Genomic DNA, 26,147 nt, shown 5'->3' on the forward strand with positions numbered 1-26,147 from the left:
TCCCGACCGAGGATAGCACTGTTATCACCGCTTTGTTCCTTCCTGCAGAGGGAACATTCTATAATGGTAAGGGTGATGTTGATCTTCGGTTGTACGGTTGGCTTTTGATTTGGTATGGCCAAGCCCGCGTGCATCAACATCCTGTGATTGCAGGTTTACAACTTGGGTTCGGCTTCATACTAGGCGTTTGTTACTCCGAGATGAGAGGTCTCCACTCGGCATATTATTCTTCTGGTCGAGAGGTCGACGTGGAAACCTTCAATGACGCCCACGACAAAATAGAGATGTGCCTCAGTGGGAAACCTCCGGGTTCAAGGCAAGAAAACGAACCCTCCCGCGCGATTATGTCGTGGAGCTTGGCATCAATAGTGTTCTGTCTTCAAGAACCCTGGAGCATATTTGTTGAGTGGAATCGCCTGCCAGGCATAGGATACACACGGAACGCGACAGACCCCTTTTCAAAGGCCGTGCTTAGTGGTCTTATCGGGGATACCGCGGACACAACGATCCCATACATGCTTCTTCACCTCCTGGACTGGCAGAGATCGGATTGTCTGGCATCCTGGCCGTTCTTTCTCGCTCATTTGGCAAAATGGTTCAGGATTCTGGTGAAGAACGAGATCGGCAGACAAAGTGCCGACCAAGTCGACAACTTATGGCATGAAGAGCGCGGGGAACGCTTCCCTGAGAGAACTTGCTACGCTTACACCTATTGGACCGACGACGGCAAAATCGAATGTTGCTACGATGAAAAGAGTGGCCGTACCATGTATAACATAGCGCATCAGAGACTGCATATCGAATGTCCTCCACCTCCAACAGATCAAGAGATCAAGAACGATCCGACAAACGAGTCCATGTGTCACATGGGTCAGCTGGCGCTATACCTATCTGTGTGGAGGGCTGGAACCGGAAACTCTACGGGTGCCCGGCTTTGGATCGCAAACATCTACACGAAGCCTCTCGAAACCCCTGACAGCACCAGGATCATATGGCACGAGTCGTGCCTTTTTCATGGAAAGCCACTGAAGCGAAGACAAACACGGTTCTTCTTCCCAGACAACGATCATGATCCTTATCCTGTGGCGAATTATGAGACAGACGGAGTCTTCGACCACATCACCAACGCAGCCGTCGATATCCTCCGAGGATTCCACCACAACGCCATCCAAAAGGGTCGCTTTTCAGAGCAGGGCGCTCAAGAGTGGCTAGGCATATCGAAGTCCATGGCTCAACTCTTACTCGGTCCCGGCATGCAGAAAGCTGCCAGTCAAGACGCAGACTTTACAGACTTTCTTGTGCGCTCTGGAAATCTCCCGGAAGAAAACTCCCAAGAGACAAAGCGCACCCTCAAAGCTTGGGACACATACGGGAGGAGATGTCCAGGTCGCATACTGCGGCAGACAATTGTTGACTACATCGGCTGGTTCACTCCGCAGGGTGCCCTGCCTTGGTCGTGTTGGGTCGATAACCCGCTGTCGATGATGTGCCCGGCGGTTCAGAGTGTTACCAGAAGACAGGGAGAAGCCATTGAGAGCAGGGACAGAGAGCACATTGCGGCAAGGTTTTGGAAGTTTTGGGGCTGGAAGAGCGGCTGAGATGGAGAATAAACATCACATCAAGGCAAAGGATCTGGAGGGTGCCGGGGTATATCACTCAATTGCAAAAATCAAAATCAAAGACCCTCCCTTAGGATAGGTCCCGATGATGGATGGTATCCCATCATGTTTTTATCTATTTACACAAAAAAGTGCTGCATGCATCTTTCATACAACACAACAAAATTCCATCGACACACATGCGTTTCCCATCATCTTTCGCTCCATCATTACAAAAAGCGTTTATCTGACCGCATCAATCTTTCCCAATCATACCCATCTGATATCAATAACTGCGTTCTCAAAAAAACACAAAACACAAATACCCTGCCCAAACAAGTAACTTACCTCTCTTGCAGTCCTTTATTCTTTCAAAAGAAAAAGGTCGAGGAAATGGGGGTAGGGGGATGAATGGGAAAACCGTAAAACGCCAAGGCTGCAAGACACATATTTCGTTTCGTCGAGTCGTGACCTCCTGTTTAGCAGGAGGTGTGGAGGAAGAAGCATGAAGAAGGAACGAACGCCCCGCCTCAGCGACGGAACGGGTTCGTAAAGCGGCTGGTCCCGCTCAACCTCGTCCCGCTCAGCCTGCTCCCGCCCACGCTGCTGCCCCCGACGCTGCTCGACAGGCTGCTCATCTTCTCGCTGACCTTCTCGCCGAAGCCGCCCATCCACTTGGGCATCTTGAGACTCAGCCGGCCCTCGCTGTGCACGATGATGCTGACGAGGTTGAGCACGGCGTACGTGCCGCTGCCGAGCGCGCGGAAGACGGCGAGCACGGCGACGGCCCACAGGATGAAGGCCAAGTAGAAGTTGTCGCCGATGCCGCGCTCGCTGTAGGCCTCGGAGACGGCCATGGCGAGGATGGCGTTGGCGATGAGCCACGAGAGCACCATGTACGTGCGCACGCTCTTGTAGTAGTCCTCCTGCATCTGGGCCTCGGAGAGGGACTTGGCGGGGACCTCGACGCGGTCGCGGAGGTTGCGCAGCGCCTCGTCGTAGCCGGAGTCGATGTCGAGCTGCTCCGAGGGCATCTCGAGCTCGACGCTGTTGCCCTTGCCGACGGCGCCGCCGAGGTCCGTCTTCATGACGTTGTCGCCCTTGGTGCCCCAGGTGACGTCGTGGGTGTTGCAGAAGGCGTAGACCTGGAGGGTGCAGATGTAGGCGGGCAGGAGCATGAAGTACTGGCCCGCCGAGGTGAACATGTGCCAGGGGTCGAGGTAGAGGAAGGACATGATGAAGTAGAGGCCGACGGTGGATAGGGTCGAGACGATGAGGTTCGTGAAGACGTTCTGGCCTAGGTGGATGTTTGGGTTGTCTTTCTCCTTGAACTGCCGGACGACGATGAAGATTGTGGCAAAGGTCGTGTAAATCATGATGATGCTGTAGGCGATCATGCTGAACATGTACAGTTTCTTGGCGCCTTGCGGACGGTTGCCGAGTGAGAGGATGAATTGTGCGCAGATGAGCAGCACGCAGGTGTACCGGAGGAAGGTGAAGATGTAGAGACCAATGTTGTGACCGAAGGGGTCTACTGTCGGGTCGGCCAGACCGCCCGCGACGAAGTAGAAGGTGAGGTAGAAGTTTGCCAGGGAGAAGTAGGTGAACATGAGCTGCAGGAACTGGTAGACGAATTCGATGTGGAGGAGAACCTTGCGGGCGAAGGTGTGGTCGGTGGACCAGATCTGCTTGAAGTGGACGAGGGAGTAGACGGCAGCGAAGAAGGCACCGTTCAGCCAACGACGTCTCTGCGAGATGAACTCGGGCACAGTGTCTAGTGTTTGTTAGTCGTGGTCAATTGATGGCCTAAGGGAAGTTTCTTACCTGGCACGTCCGTCTCACCGTGGCAGCCCTTCACATACTTCAACACCCAGCTCTCACCCCGTTTAGCGACAAGCTCCCAGCAGAGGATACGATCTTCAGCAAGGTACATGTTGGCCGTGAACACGTCTGCGTGCTGACCGTGCAGCGTCTCTCCCTTGAAGTACTGACTGAGAGGACCATGTCCCGTCTCGTCATTCTGCAGGGCGTGGTAACGATACGCACTAAGCGCACCGGGCAACACAGTAATGTACCCAAAGATGGACTCTAAAGGCTTATCCAGGATGTTGGACATCTTGTACTCAAAGTTTTGCGAAGCCACCAAGGGGTTTAACAGGTTCGATCCGAACTTCCCCTTCATAGCCTTGATCTCACCACAGGCACCCGCAACGTTGGAGTCGTTGTCGAAGGCCTTCCAGAGATGGTACAGCGACGTGCCGCCAGGTCTGGTTCCAACGTCGAGCAAAATGCACACGTTCGGGTTGAGCGCCTTTCCAAAAGCGTTGAAGAACCAACGATGCGAGTTCAGCTTCCGCTGGTTCTTTTCCTTCAGACAGAAGATCAGCTGGCAGGGCACGATTCCCTTCTCGGCACCCTTGAACTTGAGATCCGAGTCGAGCGACACCTGCGTCGTGTACTCGTACACGTGGGCCTGCACGGCCTTCTGGTTGACGAAGTTCTTGGCGATGCCGTGCTGGTAGACACCCATGGCAGCCAGGGCATCGAGCGTGCGCGGATGGATCGATCCGCGTCCGTCGGAGACGATGCAGACGACAATCTTCTGCCACCCCTGGTCGCCCCAGGTGCGCGAGCGGTTGCGCGAGCAAAAGTGAGAAATGTTCTTCATGACGGCGTACATGGTCCTCGTGAAGTCGAACTCGTTCTCGTTGTACATGGTGACGCAGATGAAGAGCTCCGTCTCGCGGGCCGTCTTGCCGATGCACTGGCGCAGCTTGTACCCGCGCTCGACGAAGTCGTCGGGGTCGCAGGTGACAGCGGTGTAGCGCATGTGGGTGAACTCGACCTCGTCGCGGCGCGGCAGGAAGCTGTAGAGGATCGTCGGGATCTTGCACTCCAGGACGAGCTCTCCGTTGATGAGCTGGACCTCCTTCCTCGACATCTGCGGAGCGCGCACGCCTCTGCGCTCCTGGTGTCCGTCGGGGGCGGGTCCGTAGTGCTCGACCTTTTCGCTGAGGTCGGTCTCGGCCTCATCCTCCTCGCTGAGGGTGACTTGGTCCTGGGACAGGTACGATTCTCTCATGGGGTGGCTCTCGCTGATGTCAGTCTCTGGGCCGAAAACGTCGTCAGAGTCGTGCAGGGGGATCGAGACTGTCGCGTCGTCTGCGAAGGCGGCCGAGTTGCGATTTCCACCGGTTGAGAACAGGGGCGCGGGCGGGAGAGGACGTCTCGGGCTCCCGCCGTATCTCGAAGACGGGGTTCCGGGTCGTGGGCTGCCATTGAGGTCGCTGGGTTCGTAGATGCCGGAAGGAGGCGGTCTCGTGAACTCGGAGGAAAGCCTGGAAGGGCTGTACGTTCTCGTCGGGGACTGGCGGCCGGCCGAGTACTCGTAGGCGTAGTCGTTCTCGTACTCCTGCTGGTAAGTGCGCTCATACTCGCGGGCGTAGTCGCGGCCCTGGAAGGGCACGTATGTCGAGTCGGTGGGCGGCGGCATGCGGGGCGGGTCCCGGATGGATGAGCGGTCGGACATGAAGGAGGCCGCGTAGGACCGCCGGGAGGATTCAGGCCTAATACTGTTTTCTGCGTGTGAGCCTCTGCCTGCGCTGGAGTTTGTGCTGTCATGAGAATCGTCTGACAAAGGAGCAACAGGAGCACTTGAAGATTTGCGCATCGCCTGCCTCCGAGGCGAAGGTCCTTCTGGTATGGTCGGGAGACTGTCCCGGAACTCAGCGTCCCTCATCTGCGCGGACTTTCGCTTCTTCTGTAGCTTGACAGTAGCAGCGCGCGCCGGCTTAGGAGTCAGAGGGGCGGATTGAGCTTCACCAAAGTCGACGATATTCACGCCCCTTACTCTCGGCGGGTGAATGGGCTCCGGGGGAGGTTGCGCCTCCTCCTGCTGCCTCAATGTCGCAATGTGCTCAGGCGTGGAGATCACCGGGTCAGCCCCGTCCGACTTCTTCCTGCGCAGCGAAAGCGGGCGTGGAAAGAGGCTGGGCGACGACTCGGGCGTCTTGTGGTCCTGCTGAAGAGAAGAAGACGATGACGAAGGAAAAGAGGCAGAAGCTGAGGGGGTCTGGACTTGAGCGCTGGAAGCTACATACGTTGATCGACTGTCTGGTTCTTCCACTTGAGTCAAGAGACGAATGGCGGCGGGATTCCTGGAGCTCCCGGTGGGAGTGCCGTCGTCGTCGCGGTCATCATAGGACGGCAGGCTGTAGTCGGGCGGTCGGTTTGGGGCCATTGTGCCTGTTCTGGTCGGCGCCGCCCAGTTACTGGGGTGAAGGTCTCGTCTGTCTCAGGAATGAGAATGAAGCTGGTCTTCCTTCTTGGTTTGGCCGGTGAAATTGAAAATGTTTCTCTCACAACGGGACCGGGCGCCGCGAAGGAGGTCTTGAGTGAGTCTGGCGTTCAGTCGTGGGTGGTGAGTTTGCCGGGCGCAGATTCTCGGCGTGCGTGGGGTCAATTGGTCGTCGTGTAAGTCGGTCTCGATGACGATGCTGGTCGGTGAGAGGAGTCGCCAACAAACGTCCGGATGAATGCAAAAAATGAGCTAGTTGGCCTCTTTTTTTCGTCTTTCGTTTTCCCGCAAAGTGGGAATGGAGTGAGATGATAAGAGGCAGGCAGCTGGGAATTCCACCTGGCAGAAAAGACGTGCAGGAAAAAGCTGGGGGGGAGCAAGACCTCGTGGGAGGGATGGAGTCTGGCGTCTGGTTGGTACCTATGGGACGCCTCCAGCGCATCCGTGAGTTGTCGAGGGGCAACAGGGCGGATCGGGGAGTTTGATCGCGTTGGCACAGCAACCCGGCCGTGATTCGCGGTGTTCCTGGCTCGGTGGGCGCAGAAAAGCGGGACGCTGCATGGGGAGGCTGCTGATGCACTGGGCTCAGAGCACCGCCTGTGGGAACTCCCTAGCAGGCGCCCGGTTAGCGCCCACAGGGGCGTCGCTGGACCCCGTCGCCTAAAACGGCCATCCAACGCTGGGCGGAGTGGCTCAAAGTAAACAGATCGAGCTGGGCACCTGGGTCATCCGCGATGCCGTCTATAGTGTCTCCCATGTCCTTTGACGATGCTCCGCCCTGCACCGCACCTGTCAACTCTCACCTGGGGCGCAACGTGGCCATTGCTCGCAGAAACACAACACAACCCCATGGCTTGGACTGTTTCTTTTTTGGTCCTGCTCCTCTTGTCTTGCGTGACGCACCGCAGATGTCGTATGCAGCACGACAGATCTTCTGTGTATCCGTCTCCCCGCCCATTCGTCTAAGCATGTAAACAACCCTCCGCCTCCAGCTAAGGTTGTCTGTTTTCTCTCTATCGTGTTGATCCACTCCTCTTTGTCTTAATCTAAACACCCCAGAGCGCCCTCCAACGCTTCTCATCCGTCCTCAGAGGCCCGTCGAACCGTCCAAACCTGGCCGGCAGCCCCTCGTTCGCCTCGGGCAGGCAGATCCACTCCCGCACGCAATCCGGAACCTCCTCCTTGATGTGACTGATGCAGATCAACGCCTGTTGGTCCGAGAGGCCCCGGACCCTCACCTCCCCGGCCTTGGCAGCCTCGCTGTCGACGATCTCCTCCCCGCTGTACGTCTTCTCCTCGCCCTTGGCCAGGAACAGCATGCACTTGTCCCGCACGGCGTCGTCCATGCCGCTGAACGCCTCGTCGAGGACCACCACGTCGGGGTTCTTGATCACTGCGCGGAGCAGGAGGGCGATGCGCTGCGCGCTGAAGGACAGGCCGCCGAAGAGAAAGTTGTCCGCCCAGGCCAGGCTATCGCCCGCGGTGTTGTGGTATTCGGGGTTCAGCTCGGCGGCGAACCAGCGAAGCGATGCCTCAACCTTGCCCCGTGCCTCGTCGTCGAGCTTGGGCACCGCCTTAAAGGTGTCTGCCCACGCGTTCTCAAGCACCTGTCGCACCGTCAAGCTACGGGGCATGTGCTGGTGAACCTCCGGGCTCGAGTGACCGATGCGTGACTGAATGTCCCAGAACGTGAGCGGCCTCTGTCCCGAGCCTGGCTCAGGGAGTCTGCTTCGGCCGAATAGCTTGATAGGGAGGGAGTACGTCTGCGGGTGGTCGGAGCAGAGAAGAGAGACGATGGTGGTCTTTCCAGAACCGTTCGGCCCAAAGACACCCCATCTCTCACCTCGTCTCACTGTCCAAACCAAACCGTCCTTGGCCCCGGATTCTGTATCCTGAGACCAGTTCCCGAGGGCAATCTTGCTTCCGTACTTAACCTGGCACCCGTCCATCTCGACTAATGGCTCTCCAACCTCCTTGGAAACGCCCTCTTCAGTGACAACGGGCCCAGCACCATGGCCCTTCTTCTCCTCTGCCCCAAAAAGCCCATCGCCGACGACACCCTTGGCAGTCAGCGTTCTTCCCATCTCAATAAGTGAATGCACAGGAAGTTTCTCATCCTCCGTCAACCCACCCTTCCATACGCCCCTGACATACTTCCTCAGCCCCTCAAGCACAATATCCTTCTCGCCCATGGACCCAATCTGGCAATCGCTCCTCAAATACACCAAATGCGTAATCCACTCAGGAATAGGGTCCTGCGGCCTCACACTCAACACAAGCCTAGGGCTCTCCTTCTCCGCCAGCCTCTCCAGCAACGGACTCAAACTCGCCACGGTAGGTGGATCGAGCCCCATGAACGGCTCATCCAGCAACAGCACCTCCGGCGTCGTCAACAGCGCCCTTGCAATCCTCGCCCGCCTCCCCTGCCCATTACTCAGAAACGCAACCGGCAGATCGAGCAGCTGCTCCAGCCTCAGGTCCTTCACAACCCTCTCCAACAGTCCCCGCGGGAGCTCCCCCTCCCCTTTCTGCCTCAGCTCCCGCTCCAGCGCGTTCTGCTCAAAGTTGCCGAGCAAAAAGTCCCGCAGACTGAAGTCCGTGTTCTCTCTTCGCGACTCGTACCGCGCGGCCAAATAAGCGCTGGTCGTCGGCCCCCCAAGACCGCCGCCCTGCTCGCCGTCGAAGCCGACGTACTGTATCGCCTTACTGGCCGTCCGCAGCCGCGCCGGCACGTCCTCGCTGGAAAGGTACGGGTACGACCGCGAGCTCGGCGGGATCGCGAGGTGCTGGCCCCGCAGGACCTGCAGCAGCGTCGTCTTGCCCGACAGCGACGGCCCCACGATGCACCAGTGCTTCTTCTTCGTGCCCTCCGCCGTCGTGGAGGGAATCTCGAAGCTCAGCTCATCGAACAGTGACGGGTTCGGGTGCGTTGTCTGCGCGTTCGGGTGTCGTCGGTAAAACGTGCCGTTGGCGATGCGCAATATCGGCGCCGAGGAGCGCGGTGGTAACCTCATCGTGAAATTTCAAAAATGTGTCCCCCAATTGGCCGTTATAACACGGTCAATTGCTCTTGTGGAATCTTGTAGTGTGTGGAATGAAGACGACCTCTCCACATGGTCTCCCTCTTGAATCGAAAGGTCTCAGGGGAGGGGAGTTGACGTCGCAGCTTTCCCCGGACTTTTTCTTATTTCGCGGGTACGTAGTTAATGTAGCGGACAGAGCTTCGCTGCGATCTCGGTGAAAGCTCGACCGTCATCGCACCCCACCACGCGGGTACCTTCCCACCTTCCTCCACAGCTCGCCCGGGGCCGGGGGAGAAAGCAGGCAGGGGTGGCCAGTGCACTCTGGCAGCTTCCTGCCGCGCCTGCATTTCAGCCTGGAAGTCACGTGCCAGCATTATCTAAGCAGTTCCGACCGGGGAAGCAACCACGGCAGCAGCCAGCAGGACCAAAGCAGCAACGGCAGGCGGACAGCTCCAGGCACATCACGTAGGCGCAAGCTCCCAGCATCCCAACCAACACCCTTCATCACAGCCGTATCAACCACCTCCCATACACACACACAACACCTCCATCACCTCCCCAAATCCAGTCAAGATGTCGGTGAGTACCCCGTCTCTCTTTCCCCCAATCTAACAATAGCCACACTAACCACAAACCCCTCCGCCCTTCTAGATGCGAATCGTCCCCGCCGCAAACCAACCCACAACCTACGCCGCCGGCGCCGCTGCCCCCTCGGCCCCGGGCGTCCACGACACCCTCCGCGCAGGCGTCGGCCAGTCCGCCCTCGACTCCCGCAACAACGTCCCCTCCTCCGCCCACCCCCTCGAGGCCCGCCTCAAGAACTGGGAGGCCACACAGGAGTCCATGCGCATGGAGACGCTCCGCCGCACCTTTGGCGCCGCCGAGCCCATCCGCCGCCAGATGGAGCTCAAGATCACCCAGAACGGCGAGTGGCGCCCCGTCGCCCTCGGCGGCCAGCAGGCCTCCGTCCACGAGGAGATCCTCCGCGGCAAGGACGCCAGCATCACGTGGGAGGACGTGTACACGGGTGACGAGAGCGTCGGCATCGTGGGCATGCACGATGAGATGGAGAGGAAGCTCAAGATCTGAGGGAGATGGAGACGGAATGACGTTCGTGAGGAACCGGAGCAGAAGGGAGCTGGATTGACTGTAACAATACGACACACGCGCAATGAACCCCCGGCTGGGGAGATTTTACACTACCCCCAATATCATAGAAGGAGTTTGCTAGAGCAGCCCAGGGATGGAAGGGAACCGAATACGTTCGTTCTAATATCCTATGGACAGATCCACCCATGGACGGGCGCGAGAGCAGACAGAACAGTCAAAAAATACAAGCTATGGATACGCCAACTCCTGTTTCCCCCCGTTTCTTCTTCGCTCTTTGTAATACGCTCGGGATGAGAGGGGTAGTGTCGGCAGATGGACACGCACTCAAGAAGAGAGAAGAAAAGTAGTAAAAAAAAGAAGAGACCCTGAAACACCCAAACCCGAGAGCCTCGAGACCAGCCGGCCCGGGGCACATCTGAAAATGCATGCAGTATCGAAACCGAACCAACCCCCTTTCCATCCGCCTTCTTCCCATGCATGTCATTCTTCCCTGTCGATTAAGGAATGGATCTTTGGAGATGTAGAGAATGCTGAAGAAAACACCGTGGTCGAGAGGCCGTTTCGATCATAAGATTACACAGCACCCGCTGCCTCCTTCGCGGTTGCGGCTGCCGCCCGAGGCCGACTTGCTGCCTCCCTTGGGCTCCTCCTCTTCGACGATGTCGGCAGGCCGAACCGTCATGTGGACGACGTTTGCCGCCTCAGCGCTGAAGTGGTACTCTGCAGGATGAGTCAGTATGAGGGAAACTACTGCTGTGTGTAGGGTATCGTGGTTTACTTACGCTTAAGCTGGTCCTTGTCATCCAGCAGCTTTCCGAAATGGATCAACCGTATGCTGCTCGGGCTGGCCGGTTTTGGATCCCACTCATCACGCCACTCCCGCAGTATCAGCTCCTTAAGGGTGTACACACTGATGCTGAAAGGATCTTTCTTCCCGGCCTCTGTCAATCCGGGAACATTGACGTTCCTCTTTGTCAGGTACTTCTCGTCCAGCTTGTAGGGGTGTCTCGCGCCGGTTGTTAACAATAGCGTGATGTTGCAGACGGGGCCGTCGGTTGGTGAGACGGTGATGGGCTGGACGTCATCGACCGAGGGACCAATTGCCAAGGAGTCGTCTTGGCTCTGGGCCGCAGGCTGCGCTGTGTTGCCGGACTCCTTCTCCTTTCCCTTGGCCGAGGGTTCGATTGAATCATCGGCTCCCGTCGCGGTGTTGGGTTCTGGGTGTGATGAGGCAGCGGCGGCCTTGGATGTGTTTGCGGCGGCATCGTCTGTTGACAGGTTCGTCATGGGAACGGCGTCCCTGGGCTGGGCCAGAGAGGCGTCGCCGTCCTTGGGGGGTGCTTGTCCTCCAGTCATGTTGGCGGTATCGGATGGTTTGGTATCGGACATTACTGAAGTCGATGTCGATGGCGATGTTTTTTTAGGGGTCGAGCAGCAGGTCGTCGAGCCTTGCAAAGGGGGACGGGACTGCGGCCTCGTTGGTGCTGGGGCAGACCGACGGCGACGGGCGACGGGCGACAGGCGACGGCGGCTGCGGTGGTGGTGAGGAGCGGCAGGGCGGCGATGGGGGAAGAGGCGACGCAATTGCTCAATTCATGCGGGAGGCGCGACGGGGGTTGCGATCAGGAATGTCGGCGAGGATTGAGGTGAGGTGAGGTAGGAAATTGGTAGAGATGTCGTCGAGTGAGACGGATTGGAAGGTGCTACTACTACCAGTTGGTTGGCAGTTGCCAGGATGGGGGGTTTGTGAAGCGGAAGGCGGACCCAAGTCAAGTTCCAACCATCCAGCAATGTGGGAAAAAGGAAGGACGGGATGTTATGGGGGTCGGATTGTTGGAGACGGGAGGTTGACGGACGGGCTGGGCGCTGTCTGCTGGGTGCCCTGGGCTGGGCTGGGCTGGCTGGGCTGGCGGAACTCACAGGCTGGGACTGGAGTGGACTGGGAGCAGCACCTCGCTCCCGTCAGGTCCAGGTCTCCAGGTCACAGTGTAGGAGGGTCGGGTGCTGGTGCGGTGCGGTGCGGTGCCCAGATGGGTGGGCAGCCGTTCGGCAATAAGTCCGTTGTGCTGGGTCAGGTCAGGCCCAGTCAGTATAGGAGTGCGATTGAGGGAACCTGGGAGGCGAACCTCATGCTCCAGTAAAGGTACCCGGCAACTCAGATACGGTTATGCTGACTACGTGCCTACCCTTCTTAGTAGGTAGGTACCTGCAATCGCGATTCCTTCCTTGCTCGTCTCTGTCACTGACACCATCCCCTCCATCGTCGTCCGTTTATTTCCTGATTTCCGTTTTTTTGAATTGTACTGCATCATTTGGCCTGCTGGACATGAACATGGAAACAGAGACGCCGCCGCGTGGCTCTGGTAGCACTGCGGGTGTTGATTATGCGCCTTCTACCTCTCTGCTTCGCTCTAAGGTGCCCCAGCCAACAACATGGCGGTAAGGTCAGCCCAAGACACGAGACAGGGTAATGCCGTGATGACAGCAGGCGGTGGTCCCGTTTGTCTTCCCGTTGAATTCCCGGGCAGATCGGATTACGGCGCAGGCACGGCGTCTTCGAGTCGTGCAGCCTGTTTCGTCTTGTAGGTCCAGCTTGACAACCAGCCTACCTACTTAGCAGATGGCGTCCCTAGCAGACACAGGCAGGATATCGGTCGGCGGTTGCGGCGGAAGCCGGCAGCGAAGCGGCCAACGATCGGTCAAGCGTTGAGGATGTCAAGCCGGAATCACGGGCTTCGGTCTCTGGTTCAGTGTCGAAAATCCAAATGTCGGTCACTCGGTCCTCTGCAAAGTACAGCAGCGTCGTTTTTAGTACACGCTGCCGTTGCCCTTTCTGTGTCAACAAACGAGATGAGTGGCCGAGCTGATTTATGGCAATGAGACAATGATGCAGCCAGCGTTCAAGGGGCTGGCAGGCTGGGTTGCTGAGAAACGAGGCCGGTGATGAGTGCAGTAATGAAGTTACTGCTGCTGTTCCCCTATTCTTCCTCGGTTTGCATCAAGAAACGGTCCTCCATTGCAGACGCAGGGTCCAGGATCGCGGCGACTCCTTGGAAGCCAATTGTCTTTTTTCGAAGAAACAGAAAGCCACTGCCCACTTCCAGGCACACGCTGGGCTCGATGAACCAATATTCTGGCTTCTGAAGGAACAGCGGGAAGGGTCCTGCTTGCTTCCATCTGCTGCAGCACTCCACTGAGAGTGGAAGTCAGAGTGAAGCACCTCACTGCGGCCTCAACTCTCAAGAGAAGGATCCACCCAGCTCTGCTCCTCCCCCATCAATCCATCGGCCGTTCCCCCTCCTTCTCCAGACTCCAGATACTGTCCCAGGTCCCGTCGTCCCCTTTGCCTATCGGATCGGGTGCTTCCACAGCACGTCCTGCAGCCGAGATGCGAGGTGCGAAAACCGAGAACCCACAGGGGCAGTCGCACTGTATTTCTCCCGCTAGGCCTGCTCCAGTCTAGCGCCTTGGGCTGGTGGGGTAGGGGGCGCTATCGGATTTTGGCAAGCACCAACACCGGGCGGTCGCGGTTAGCCCCCGCCATCAGAAGGGCCGCTATCTCTCTCGACATGACACACTTCCAGCGCACGCACTGTATGATGCACTCTGAGGTCAGCCCAGCTGCCTTTCAGTGGAACATCGATTGAGGGAAGGATCAAATGGAAAACACGGCACGAAGCGCGGGCAACTCATCCGCGGCGTCAATGCCAGTCCAGCCCAGCCTCGACGGAATTGCCTCACTCGCTCAGCCAGGCACGACACCGCACTCGCTAGGCCGCTCATCAAACAGGGTACGTACTTGTTCACCGGCACCCTTCAGGTCAGGTCGTGCCCCGTCGGTTCTCTTATTTTCCAGGGAACATCCAGCTTCACCACCCTGGCCAAGTGTCTGGGCATCCCAAATCCTCCCCCGGCGTCCATCCCGAATCCAAATGCAATCGGGCACGCTGGAAACGTGGGCCAGGAAAAAACGACACGAGTTGTTTCAGTCCTCCTCCATACGCGTGTGGGAAACACAGCTTGGTACTGTACTCAGACGCTCGAAAGAGAGCCGCAGCAGACAGACCCCGAGGCGTCACCGCTATGCTTGTTTTCTTCGTCAACGCCAGTGCGCCGTCTCTGTCTCTGTTTCTGAACATGGGACAAGTCCAGGAACGACCAAACTCATACTCAACCCTCACCACCTTACGCCGCAGCACGGAGGCTCATTCGCTTGATCTACGCAGGACGGGAAGGAATCCCACGCTCAAGCCCCATGTTCCTCACGACATCTGCAGAAATAGAAGCCGCAAGCTCGAGCTCCTATGCGGCTCTGGAGTCTCTATCCTTTCCCTTTCGGCCTACCGCTGCTCTCATCAGTTCACAGCCTCAACATCGGCAACCTCCGGTGTATACGGCATAACGAAGGACTTGGAGGATTCGACCCGATCCAAGTCACAGAACAGCTGCAGAATGTCAAGCAACAGCAGCAGCAAACAATACACACACCGTAGCAGAGTCGAGAACACTACGAGCTGAGCCGACCATCACAGAACCCCTCCAAAAGGATCAAAATGTCAAAAGAGGGCAAGACACAGCCCAAAAGCCACGATCTTAGACCTAAACGCATCCAGCCGCCAACAAGATGCCGGTCCAAGAACTCAGCTTCCTTCAACTGCCCGGACACTGGGACTAGCTCCATCCACGGCTCCAACGGAAAGGGCGCCCGAGTTCCAGCCCGTTTCTCGAGCTAGTCACCCAGCCCGCCAATCGCCTCCCTCGTCCTCCTCGTTACTCACCGACCTGCCTTTAACTGAAGTGCGGAACGGCGAGCGATGGACGCTGCCATTCCGATACCCTACCTCGAGTCGCCTGCTTCTTCGAGATATCGCCCATCAGGTACCTCATGGAGGAAGCCTGTAACGTGAAGACAATGTCAAATCCCCCACAGACCGGGCGCACTACAAACTCCACAACCCCGGTCTCATACCCGTGCCTCAAAATCCCCAAAAACATTCCTACCCCAGACCACCACAAAGCCGAGAAACACCACCGATCCTTCCCCTCCCTCGGCGCCCTCTCCACGTTACTGGTTCCCTCGCTCAATTCGCGGGGGAATCCACCTTTCTCCCCCACCCGATTGCGAAAACGCCAAGCCAAGTATACGTACAATACACCACACCATCCATCTGCCCTCACTCATGATATTAGTAAAGCAGTGAGAGTCTGTCCATCCGTATATCACCCCGAAGACCGGTGCCCCTTCAACTGAACTCTGCCAGCTACGGTGTCTGGAGACGTCGCCCCAAATTCGGTCCCTCTGCCAAACCGGAACCATTTTGCCCCTCTCTTTTTATTTTTTTGGCTCGAGACTAAGATCTAGGTCCCCAAAAATCTTGGACCTATTCGAATAGACTTCCCGCGATCCCGCCACTCTAACAAAAGCAACAAACCTCCCGTACGCCCGCTCTCGAGACATCTTTGCGTTTCCTTTGTCTGAACTTCCTTTGAGAGCGTGATGGCACTAATCTGCAATCGCGAACCTTGGAAGAACCAACTACCCCGCGAATTCAGGCAGCCTGTAAAACATTGCAGTCCAAGCCCGTAGTGACACCGTACTTGACCTACTCAGACTCCCATTATCGTGATGTTGAAGCAATAATTAAAAGTTGAATGAATCCAAGAATAGGGTCTCTGCCATTACCGACGAGGATATCAAATGTAATTTACGTACAGAAGCTTCCCACACATTACGCTCGTCCGCTCAGCAACCCTCACAAAACTACTACTGCCTGTTACCCCTTTGCTCTCATAGCACAAGTAGGTCCCCGTTGCCTCCCTGCGCCGGCTGCACAATCTGTTGCGGCGCGTGCTGGTTGACGACGTACCCGGTCTCGTAGCCCGACGTGTCCCCGAACGCGTCGCCCTGGTCGATCCGCATCGCCGCCATCTGCTGCGGGCCGATGCTGGAGAAGTAGGCGTCCGCGTCGCTGACGGCCTGGGCGAGGTTGCCGTTGGCATCGTCGCCGCCCGCAGCGGCATTGTTGACGTGTTGGCTGTGCATGTTGATGTCCTGCGCCTGGCCGCCCATGCCGAGCATGCTGAGACTCTTCTGGTTCTCGATCGACGTCGGGAGCAGGTGCTTCTGCAGCGCGGGCGAGTCGATGAGCTTGCGCGGGCGGGCGGAGCGGAAGACGGTCTGCACGGGCTTGAGGTAGACGGTGGCGAGCGTGCCGACGTTGAGGCACATCTCCTCGAGGGTCGCGGGGTCGAGGCGCTCCGACTCGGCCGTGATGGCGGGCTTCTCGCCCATGACGATCTTCTTGGCCGCGTTGATGTCGGTGGACAGGAGGCGCCAGTACATGTACGCGCGGTCGCGGAGGTCGGGGTTGTCCGTCTCTTCCGTAGCCCACTTGAGCACTTTCGGGACCAGCTCCGCGCCCTTTGTCGGCCTCTGGATGAAGAGCTTGACGGTGGCGGTGAGCAGCGCCAGCTGGACCTCCACGGGCTCCTCGGCGAAGGAGTACAGGAAGTCCTCCAGGAGGGCGTCGCTGTTCTCTATCCTGTCCGCGTACTGGCCAATGACCCACACCATGGCGGCCTTGGCCTCCGGCTCGTCGAGAGAGTCGAGGTGCTCGCACAGGGTGCTGATGATGGACTCGTACTGGTTGGGGTACTTGCGGAAGATGTTTCTAATAACGACCGTGGCCTCCTGCACAATGTACGTAACCTTGGTCGCGACCAGCTCCAAGAGCAGGTTGATACACTGCCTTGCTGCCGGTTCGATCTTGATGGCGAGCTTTCCTATGGCTCGCACGGCTTTGCGCACAAAGTGTACATCGATCTCGGTGGCGTACTCTCGCAGTTCGGTGAGCACCTCGTCAATGTTGTTCTCGTTGGCCAACATGAAAATGAGCTCCAGCTTCGTGACCTTGACGTAGATGGGGTCGTTGTACTTGCAGAAGAAGACGCGGATATCGTTGCGCAAGACCTCGGGCCGACGCTGCAGAATCAAGAGAGCATTCCTCAAGGCCAGGTATTGCACTTCGGGTCCTTTTGCGAGAAGCGTTACCAGGGGCGGCGACAGCTTTTTGCAAAGCGCCGCGTTATGTCTTTGGTCGGCGATGTAGTTCATGAGATACAAAACGACACGGATACACGTCAAAACGACAGCAGAGTTGGAGTGTGATAGGCGTGGTGTGATACGCTCCGCCAGGAGAAGAGCTTCGTTTCCATCTTGCGGCACGTATGACATGAGCGCCTCGAGGATGTACGTCTGGCCCCATCTGAACGTCTGTGTCAGCACTCAATCTTGACATCACGCTTTGGGTGTCAACCTACTCAGAGCAGTCCGCCAAGATGGCCACCATTTTTGAGGCATTGCTGTAGTCGATGGTGAGCTTGATCGCATCGCTGCGCTCCCAGATGTCCATCAGAGACGCCAAAGCGCTGGCAACAACCGTAGGGTTGTCGTCTCTGAGCAGGGTATTCAATCTGTCGATCAAATCGGAACCCTCAACCATTCGTCGATCGTGGTCGTAGAGCTTCGCGACGCAAAACGCTGCCGTCTTCCTCACGTATGGGTCGGCATCCTTCAGCATGTGCTTAACCAGTGGAACAGTCGCTTCGACGAATTCGCGTACGTGGATGTAGGACATCGTTCGGAGTGCAAGCGCTCTGACGAGAGGGTTGTGGTCTTCCATATCCTGGACACTGTCAGTCACGGCTTCTTACGCAACATCGCAACATGACAACCTACCTGCTCTAGTACTGGGATCGCCTGAACTGCAATCTCGGGTCGCATTCTGGCATAGTTCACCAAAAACAAGAAGCACCTGGAGTTTGTCAGAACGAGCCCCCTGGGAGCGCAGACATGAGGCCATACATCTTCTTGATTTCCAGACTCTGGATATGCATGCAGCCGATGATGTCGGGGAACAAGGCAACCATGTCATTGTTGCTCATGGTCATGTTGGCGACAATCTTCTTGAGGGCGATCTTCTTGTTCGCATTGTTCTTGTCCTTCTTGCCGCCGCTGTTCAGCTCGAGCCTAAGCTCGGCTACCTTGCCCTTCGAGGTTGTCAGCTGTCTGGAGATGTAAGGCGGCGGGGGCACATAGGCCATGAACATGCTGGGCGGCGCATATGCAAGCATTCAGGCAAACATGGGCCAGGAGAAGAAACTCGGTGATGGTTGCGAGGCAGCTCAAAGCCGCAGGGTGCAGAAGGCTAGGGTATGGGGGAGAGGGGAGATAATGTAGACTTTCAGAACCAAGACCTCGATTTCTTCAAAGTCATGACAGGGGTTCAGATGCAATACATGCAGGTATCACACGACAACAGACGGGCGCACCCAGCAAAGAGTGTGCAAGACAGAAGAGGCAGAAGCTAGAGCTTACCCTGGCAAACAACTTGGAGTCTCCTCCACCCTGAGCGGCCGACATGATGACGCCCTCCTGTATGAGACCTGGCGGTGGTCGGTGTGGTAGTATGTAGTGCGAATCTTAGACGGTGGTTCCCCTCCGGACAGGCCTCCAACAAGCTTTGCCGGCGTGTGCTTCGATCGGGTGGTGGTGGTGGTGGGCGATAACACCACAGACCCCTCACGCCCAGCTGTACGAAAGACGGCAGAGAATGGGTAGGTATCGTTGACGCTGTTTGCTTCCCCCGCGGGCCTAGGATCAAGCCACCCAATTGGTAAGAGGGTCGCAAAAGTTGGCGGAAGGCTGCAGTTTTCCTGGACTCGAGTGTCTTGGAATGGTGGGAGGGGGCGCAGGTGCAGAAGTGAGGGATGTCACATGCGTCGTTGGGGCCGGGGGGTTTTCGATTCGCGGCCAATCGAAGGGTGTGTTTGCTGCGATAGTCCTTCTCTCGTCTCGATGCCAGATGCCGGCCGGATCTCCTCGAGGTCGGAGTTGTTTGTTTTCTCGCGCGGCGCAAGTCCGATCGATTTCGCGGGTGCGGCAACGGTCGATTGAAGAGTGCCGCTTTCGGTGCAACGGCGACTTTGCGGGATGTCGTCGTCGTCGGTCGGTTCTCGTGGACGGCCCGTTTTCGTTTCCAGATGTTTAAGGGGAAACGTTGGGTGAGAAAGGGTCCCAAAGCTCCCGCCGTTCCGCGGTGGATGCGACAGGCCCCCGGTACGCTACTTTACCACTCGCATGTCGCAGCAGTCGCGCTCGCCCCGGTTTTAGCTTATCGGCCTTATGCAGGGCCGATAAGACATGGACCCGACCTCCGGTTGCTGCTAAGGTAAGCAGGCGACATCGCCTGTCCCATGGTTTAACCGAGCTATGGTGGGGACCTTATCCAACGTCGTCGCGAGCTGTCAACGCCGCCTCCGAAGCTTTCATCCCAACGGCCGCGCCCGTGTCCTCAATTACCGAACCCGAAGACCCAACCGACCGATCCCTATATCTACAAAGATGGCCCTGGTCAATGGCTCCCTCCCTCGATGGGTCGCGGATTTGCAGTCTCCTCCGGCCGCAAAGTCCAAGGTCTCAGGCATCTCCGATCCCCCCGGCTACCCATCGCAGTCCACTGGCTCCAAGGTACGGAATCGCGTCGAGCTCGCGTTGGAGTTGCGCTGACATCTGCATACAGAAGCAGAAGGATCAAAAGGTGCAGCCTCAACCCCGCAAGCAGCAGTCGCCCGAGGAGATGGACACGTTGAAGGTCAAGAAGGCGTGGGAAGTCGCCCTCGCCCCCGTAAAGAACCTGCCCATGACGGCCATCATGATGTACATGTCGGGCAACTCGCTGCAGATCTTCAGCATCATGATGGTCTTCATGGCGTTCAAGAACCCTCTCGTCGGTCTCACTGCGGTCAATCAGGCGTTTGAGAGGTTCGAGTCGGAGACGAACAAGGGCAAGATGCTCCAGGTCAAGCTGGCATACGTCGCTATGCAGTTTGTTGCGCTGGGCTTGGCTGTGTGGAAGGTCAATTCGATGGGACTGTTACCGTATGTGTTATCGTTTGCCAGCATCGGCCATATACTAATACGAACACAGGACAACACGATCAGATTGGCTGGCTTGGGAAGTCCGCAGAGAACCCCTGGAGTTCTCAGTGCCCGCGTTATAGACATCAATTCAATTCAAGGCTGCGTCTCAGCTAATTCCCGCCTACATTATCATTAATCGTCATTGTCTGTTGCTCAGATTGTCCGCTCCCTGCAGTCGACGCCGCAGTTCCAGTATCTCCAATACGCTGAGTGACAGGATCATGTTCAGGAACAACTACTAAGCTTATGTCGTTGAATGGATCATCTTCTATGGGCGTATCAAGCCAGCGTTGCCTTTGTGTCGAGGTTGACTCGTCATGTGGACTCACACCGAATACTACGATGTCAGGTTGATCATCCGATGTCGCCCGTTGCCGATCACGTTGCGGTCGTTGTATTGGAATGGCCACGCCATTATGTGGTATGCCTGCAGTTTCTTCCACCGGTTCTTGGAGAGCCCTGGCAACAGCGGCACCCCTTTCGGCTAACATAAAGGCCTCAGTTAGGTCGTTTTCGTCGTCAAGGATTGCCTCTAAGGGCAGCTCAAGGGGCAAAGTCTCGAGAGATTGGAGGTGGATCGCTCCAAGCTCAGTGAGAAGGCTGTCGACATGAGTCTGTTAAACGAGTCAGCTCCGCACCAGGGTCAGATTGGGCGATCCTGTCTCACCATCTCGGTCAACATCTAGGTTGGTCTGAATATATGTATGGGTTTGTTTGTCACGGTTAAGGCGCTGCTCATTGCTTTTCATGGAGGTGGGGGCCATAGACTTTTATAACCATCGACCGATCCATCAACCGATCCTTAGACTGCAGTCGAGGTTGAACAAGAGGCTTCAGATGTCAAGGCTGTCCGGATCGAAGGTGACAGCATCGCAAGCTTATTTTTAGCTCACACTGATCAAGACAACCATCGCAACACCACGAAGAGGACGTGTTTCAACCAGTAACGCTCACTTGACACGCTCGTGTTTGTTTTTAACTGTAAGCGGCTGAAGCCAGTCCGAGTCTTTACCCCAATTTGGAATCCCCAACCGTGTGAGAGACATTGCTCCGTACAGGCTGGCAGTATTCCCCATAGGTTTGTCGGAGTTGATTCTGACGTCCTGTCGCGTGCTCATTGGCCAATGGGTTGGTAGGAAAAGCAGGCTTCGAAAGCTGTACCTGACACTAGGACGATGACGATCCCTTTACATTCCAGCTCTGGGTTCCAAAATCTGGAACATGACCACCCACCGTTTCCTGGCGTGTTTTTCGAAACAAGTGGGCTTGCTGGCCAGGCCATGCTTGCCCATCCGCACACTAGAGGTCGCTCACCCGCAAGAAACCTGTGTACACGATGCCGTGTTTGTGCAAGATGTCTCTGGTTCATGTCTCTCGTGGTTTCTGTCGGGGCAGTCGATGTCTGATCCGCGGCCTTTGTTCTTCGTCTATCCAGACGTGCCCTGAATCGCCCGCCCAACCTCCAGCCGTAGGTAGATGGTTGCCTCGACTGCCTCACCGGTCTAAGTCGACGCTAATATATCTCCCTTATCAAACCTTCGCGGAATAAGCCTGCCAGGTCTTACCAGAAGCCAATCCCCGAAGCTGTATCCTGGGCATTTGCACATGCTTATTGAACGCGGCACCGAAAACAGAGAAACCCATGTTGAGAATCGCGAAGGAGGCTCAAGCAGCAGCCTCGATGACATACACCTCATTCTCCATCCAGCCCCCCCTATTTCCCTTTGCTGCTTTGTCCGTTGTGAACCGACAGAGACCGATGGCTGAGACCATCCAACCCAGCAGAAAATACTTAGGATCGAGGCAACGGGACTGGCGTACGGGCGCTACGGTAGTGCTGTTGAGGCATTTGGCGGAACGTCTGGAGCTTTGGCATCGTTCCGTGGCGTTGACCCGCATTCTAAATATGAGGGGTTACCGTTGGCAGGTAAGCCACAGCGGAGCGACGCAACGATCACAGGCTCGATGACAGACCGCGCAAGAAGACCCCCCTCGATGTTTGGCCGTCACATACGAAGCAACTGACTCGAGCAAGATGGTCCGAATAAGTTGTGAGATCTCAATGACGCTATCAGTTATCGCATCTGCCTAACCGCGCTTTGCGCAACAATGTACCCAATCATCACGAGGCTTCCTTCATCCGCCTCTCATTCCTCCAGCCCGGCCCATTTCTAACAATCAGAAACATCATCGGACTGGTCACTGCGCACAACGCAGCAATGAACGTGAAGCACCACCCCCTGCCCATGCCAGAAATCATGTACTCGATGATGGCCGTGCCCACGGCGCCCACCAGGCACCGGACGAGGTTGTTCGCCGCCGTGGCCGTGGCCGGCGCCTCGGGGTTCAGGTCCACGATCAGCGTGTTCATGATGCTGAAGGACCCCGTAATGGTCAGCCCGATGATGCTCTGCAACACCAGCGGCGCCGCGACGCTCGTCTCGAGCTGCAGCACCCAGCCGTACGCCACCAGCGTGATCAGGCCGACGACGACGGCGGGGTAGACCGGCTGCAGGCGGGCCTTCTCGATGGGGAACTTGCTGAGGTCGTCGCCGCGCCGGCGGTCGATGGTGAATCCGATCTTTCGTGCGATGCGCCTGTAGTTCCAGTCGAGCACGTACCCCTGACCCAGGCTCGCGATGCAACAGCCCGCGCCGTACGGTAGATAACACAACCCCAGTTGCAAATCATTAAAGTGGTAAATCTCCCGGAACAAAGTCCCCAACGTCGCGGCTACATCGATGAAGGCAACGTACAACAAGGAATTATACACCAGGATCAGCGCCATCTCCTTTTCAAAGATGATCTTGACCGCCCTCAACGGGTTCGGGAACCTCAGCTTGCGCGCCGGCTGCCCCGCCACCGACTCCTGCCTCTCCAGCCCGGCCGCCTCCCGCTCGCGGTGCCGGCGCCGGCGCCGGATGAGGTCCAGCACGGGGCGGTTCCACGTCTGCGCCGGGACGGACCCGTTGCCGACGACGTTGCGGCACGTCTCGGGGATGAAGAGCGCGAACGGCACGAGCCAGGCCCCGATGAGCGCGACGCAGAACCAGAAGATGGACGCCCAGCCAAAGTACTGCGTGAGCACGCCGCCGAGGACGGGGCCGATGGTGGGGCCGACGTTAATGCCCGCGCCGACGATGCCCATGTACTTCCCCCGCTCGGAGGACATGGAGATGTCGGCGACCATGGCGAAGCCGAGAGCGATGGCGCCGGAGCTGCCGCCGGATTGGAACATGCGCAGGACGATGAGGGCGGCGTAGTTGCGCTGCAGGGCGAGACCGATGTTGGCGACGAGGTAGATTGCGAAGGCGACGAGGAAGGCCGGGCGGCGGCCGGCCATGTCACCGAAGTCGCCGAAAAGGGTGGGCGAGATGGCCTGGAGGATCATGTAGGACGTGACGGTGAGGTTGACGGCGGCGACGGAGACGTGGAGGTCCTCGGCGATGGGGGCGAGGACGGGGTAGTAGATGTTGGCGGACATGGGCGGGACGAAGCAGGCGACGGCGGCCATGAAGGCGACCCAGCGCTTTGTGGACGGGGGGAAGGCGCTGTAGGCTGGGCCTGAGGGTTGGCGGGTGAGGTTCTCGGGGTCATCTTGTAGGTTTGTTGGTGAGGGTTCGTCAACGGGCGTGTTGTCTGAAGAGTTGTCGATGGAGGCGGTTTCGTCTTGTTCTTTCTCGTTGATGGGTTGAGGTTGTGAAGGGGTGGGTATTACTGGCGGCTCAGTCGAGTTGATGACGGACGGTAAACTTGTGTCTTCCCCTTTTCGGGGGGTGTCATTGTGTGCCATACTGATCTCAACTCTGAGCGCAGAAAGACTGAAGTCGGTGTGAATATCACGACTACAAGTGAGATGAACGATAGTACTTGTACGGTTCGATTCGCTACGCCACCGTCGATGGAGTTAGAAACAAGAGAAACAAGACAGCGTCAACACAATATACAAAACACAGGACAAAATTCAAGATAAGAAGAAAGAAACCAAACACCAGTAGATCGACCTTCCCTTCATGTAAAACTTGTCGTCGGTATCCGTCCGTAAGCGGGCCCTATTCCCGCCCACCGGGCCGCCATGAATGATGTTATTTCCGCCCTGGCATCGCCTCCACCACACCCTGGAAAACCGGCACCTGCGCCGTTCGCCATTGCGGCTCTCGTGATTCGCCCGGTCCGGCCCATGGTGTCCACCACGCCCGCTGTTTTGGGCAAGTGGTTCTGTCTCGACCGTCTGGTATTGACAGCGATGCGACAAGCTTGGTGCGGTATCGGGGGTTTGGGTGAGCGTCGAGCTGACTCCAGCTCTGCTCCATTGATCTTCGTTCAAAGGGACATGGTCACTTGACCAGCTGGTTCCTGTCGTGCAACGACAGTGAAGGCCGATCTCGGTTTATCAATGTGGCTCAGTTGTCTGTCATCAACGTCTATGAAGGGACTCTCTGGCCACTATGCATGTTGAAACCGGTGTCGAAATGTTTGACCGAAGTCTTCTTCGGCGGCGAAGCTTCCTGCCACCGACCCGGGTGGATACTAGACCGTGCGTTTTGCCGACCACGGTGCCGAAGCTGCGCCGGTAGAACTCGCCTAAGCACGGCCACATACGCCATAGGAGTCAAGCCATACAAGTCAGCCACAGGAAGGTACTGTGGCTGGTGCGTCCAACGGCCAAAGCCACGTCATTGGAGAACAGCTTGCCAATTCCAGGTCGTGGTGGAATGTCGATGGCCTCTGACGACGTTGCTGCTCGACTGCACTCACGACACACGAATAGCATGCACACCGAAACTAGGTGACGAAACCCTCAACTCCCTCGAATCTGTCGTCTGGCCGACCCCAGCTACGGCCGCAATGGACATCACACCACTCTTCAACGAGCTTCTCCGGAAGCACAATGCGCCCCCCGTCACCGAGAAGAAGCTCAGCCTCGAAGCGATTGACGGCTTCCTGAAGGAGGCCTACAGAATAGTCGGTCACTCCAACTCTGTATCAAATCATCGGAATCTTACTGATCTTTTACCCCGCAGAACTCCCACATCACAACCCTCCACAAGGATCTCAAAGACGTCCGACAAGCCTACCTCTCCACCGCCCAACCGCGGCGGCATGTCCGCACGAACACAGGGAGCAGCTCCCTGAAGGAACCCCAACAGCCCCTGACGGACCGGCAGCGCGAGGACATCGACGCGCGCGCCAAGTCGATGCTGCGCGAGCTCAACGCGTCCATCCGCGCGCTCGACGAAACGGAGCAGCTGCGCCGCGAGACGGAGGCGGCGGTGATCCGCAAGACGCACGTGCGCGGGCTCGGCGCGCTGGGCGCGTGGGCGGCGGGCGCGGAGGTCGCGGACGCGCGCAAGTCGGCGGAGCACCTGGCGGCGGAGGGGAAGGCGCGGGACATCGGGCTGCACCGCGACGGCGTGCTGTGGAGCCTGCGGCAGGCGCTGCAGCTGTGCGGGCGGACGCAGCAGGACATGATGGAGGCGAGGCTGACGAGGGAGATGGAGAAGAATAGGAGCGTGCTGGCGAAGGCGGGCGGCGGGGCCATGCCGGAGCTGGGCGGGGGGTTCTACGAGGCGATGAAGAGGGAGAAGGAGGCGAAGAAGGGAGGGTTTGATACGGCGACGGGGTTGCCGCCGGATGAGGGGTCGTATGACTTCAGGCAGGACCTTACGGAGGAGCAGATTCAGATGTTTGAGAAGGGGAATCAGGACATGCTGCAGCATTATAACAGCACGTTGGACAAAGTCAGGTACGTGGCATGGGGGTTCCTTTTCAAGACGGCTTTTGCTAACATGGGTGTTTTGTGCAGGACGGCAGAGAAGTCGCTGATTGAGATTGCCGAGTTGCAGACGTTGCTTGTGGGTAACCTCGCGACGCAATCGGCACATATCGAGCAGCTGGTGTCAGATTCGGAGAACATCACAGCGGACGTTGGCGGTGGTAACAAGCAGTTGAAGAAAGCGACGCAGAGGCCAAGTGCGGCGAGGTACACCTTCTTCGCGTCGGCGGGGTTATGTGCGTTCTTGATCTTGTGGGATTTGGTGATATAGATACCTCAACTGCCTCATAAGGAGGCTGTGAAAATACACATCAATGCTCAATATCTCGTAGGATGTTCAAAGTAAGCTGGGGGATGGCGG

At 57.4% G+C, this 26,147-nt stretch overlaps 8 protein-coding genes across 8 annotated transcripts; 3 read left to right on the top strand and 5 right to left on the bottom strand.

The window, feature by feature from the left end:
• Positions 1-2,128: 2,128 nt before the first annotated feature.
• On the bottom strand, positions 2,129-5,838 carry chs-2 (Chitin synthase 2; the record flags this gene model as incomplete). Its single annotated transcript, XM_036636338.1, has 2 exons — positions 2,129-3,372; positions 3,423-5,838. The coding sequence occupies 2 exons, from the start codon at positions 5,836-5,838 to the stop codon at positions 2,129-2,131; spliced, it is 3,660 nt and encodes a 1,219-aa protein (XP_036497679.1).
• Positions 5,839-6,941: 1,103 nt separating this feature from the next.
• On the bottom strand, positions 6,942-8,909 carry CGCS363_v004490 (putative ABC transporter ATP-binding protein; the record flags this gene model as incomplete). The annotated part of the gene is made up of 1 exon (XM_036636339.1): positions 6,942-8,909. One exon carries the CDS (start codon positions 8,907-8,909, stop codon positions 6,942-6,944), a length of 1,968 nt encoding a protein of 655 aa, XP_036498614.1.
• A 660-nt stretch (positions 8,910-9,569) lies between these two features.
• UMP1 (Proteasome maturation factor UMP1) lies at positions 9,570-10,007 on the top strand (the record flags this gene model as incomplete). The annotated part of the gene is made up of 1 exon (XM_036636340.1): positions 9,570-10,007. The coding sequence occupies one exon, from the start codon at positions 9,570-9,572 to the stop codon at positions 10,005-10,007; it is 438 nt and encodes a 145-aa protein (XP_036498613.1).
• A 586-nt stretch (positions 10,008-10,593) lies between these two features.
• Positions 10,594-11,384, bottom strand: CGCS363_v004492 (uncharacterized protein; the record flags this gene model as incomplete). Its single annotated transcript, XM_036636341.1, has 2 exons — positions 10,594-10,748; positions 10,811-11,384. 2 exons carry the CDS (start codon positions 11,382-11,384, stop codon positions 10,594-10,596), a joined length of 729 nt encoding a protein of 242 aa, XP_036498616.1.
• A 4,432-nt stretch (positions 11,385-15,816) lies between these two features.
• Positions 15,817-18,450, bottom strand: ap1b1 (AP-1 complex subunit beta; the record flags this gene model as incomplete). Its single annotated transcript, XM_036636342.1, has 5 exons — positions 15,817-17,293; positions 17,349-17,713; positions 17,767-17,842; positions 17,893-18,077; positions 18,406-18,450. The coding sequence occupies 5 exons, from the start codon at positions 18,448-18,450 to the stop codon at positions 15,817-15,819; spliced, it is 2,148 nt and encodes a 715-aa protein (XP_036498615.1).
• A 981-nt stretch (positions 18,451-19,431) lies between these two features.
• On the top strand, positions 19,432-20,090 carry CGCS363_v004494 (ER membrane protein complex subunit 4; the record flags this gene model as incomplete). The annotated part of the gene is made up of 3 exons (XM_036636343.1): positions 19,432-19,557; positions 19,610-19,968; positions 20,018-20,090. 3 exons carry the CDS (start codon positions 19,432-19,434, stop codon positions 20,088-20,090), a joined length of 558 nt encoding a protein of 185 aa, XP_036498618.1.
• A 2,042-nt stretch (positions 20,091-22,132) lies between these two features.
• On the bottom strand, positions 22,133-23,803 carry ITP1-5 (Itaconate transport protein; the record flags this gene model as incomplete). The annotated part of the gene is made up of 1 exon (XM_036636344.1): positions 22,133-23,803. One exon carries the CDS (start codon positions 23,801-23,803, stop codon positions 22,133-22,135), a length of 1,671 nt encoding a protein of 556 aa, XP_036498617.1.
• Positions 23,804-24,858: 1,055 nt separating this feature from the next.
• Positions 24,859-26,057, top strand: ufe1 (Syntaxin ufe1; the record flags this gene model as incomplete). The annotated part of the gene is made up of 3 exons (XM_036636345.1): positions 24,859-24,975; positions 25,035-25,756; positions 25,817-26,057. 3 exons carry the CDS (start codon positions 24,859-24,861, stop codon positions 26,055-26,057), a joined length of 1,080 nt encoding a protein of 359 aa, XP_036498620.1.
• Positions 26,058-26,147: the final 90 nt, after the last annotated feature.

This window comes from Colletotrichum siamense, assembly GCF_013390195.1.
Source record: "Colletotrichum siamense strain Cg363 chromosome Unknown KSG_Cg363_contig03, whole genome shotgun sequence".
Taxonomy (NCBI): Eukaryota; Fungi; Ascomycota; class Sordariomycetes; order Glomerellales; family Glomerellaceae; genus Colletotrichum; species Colletotrichum siamense.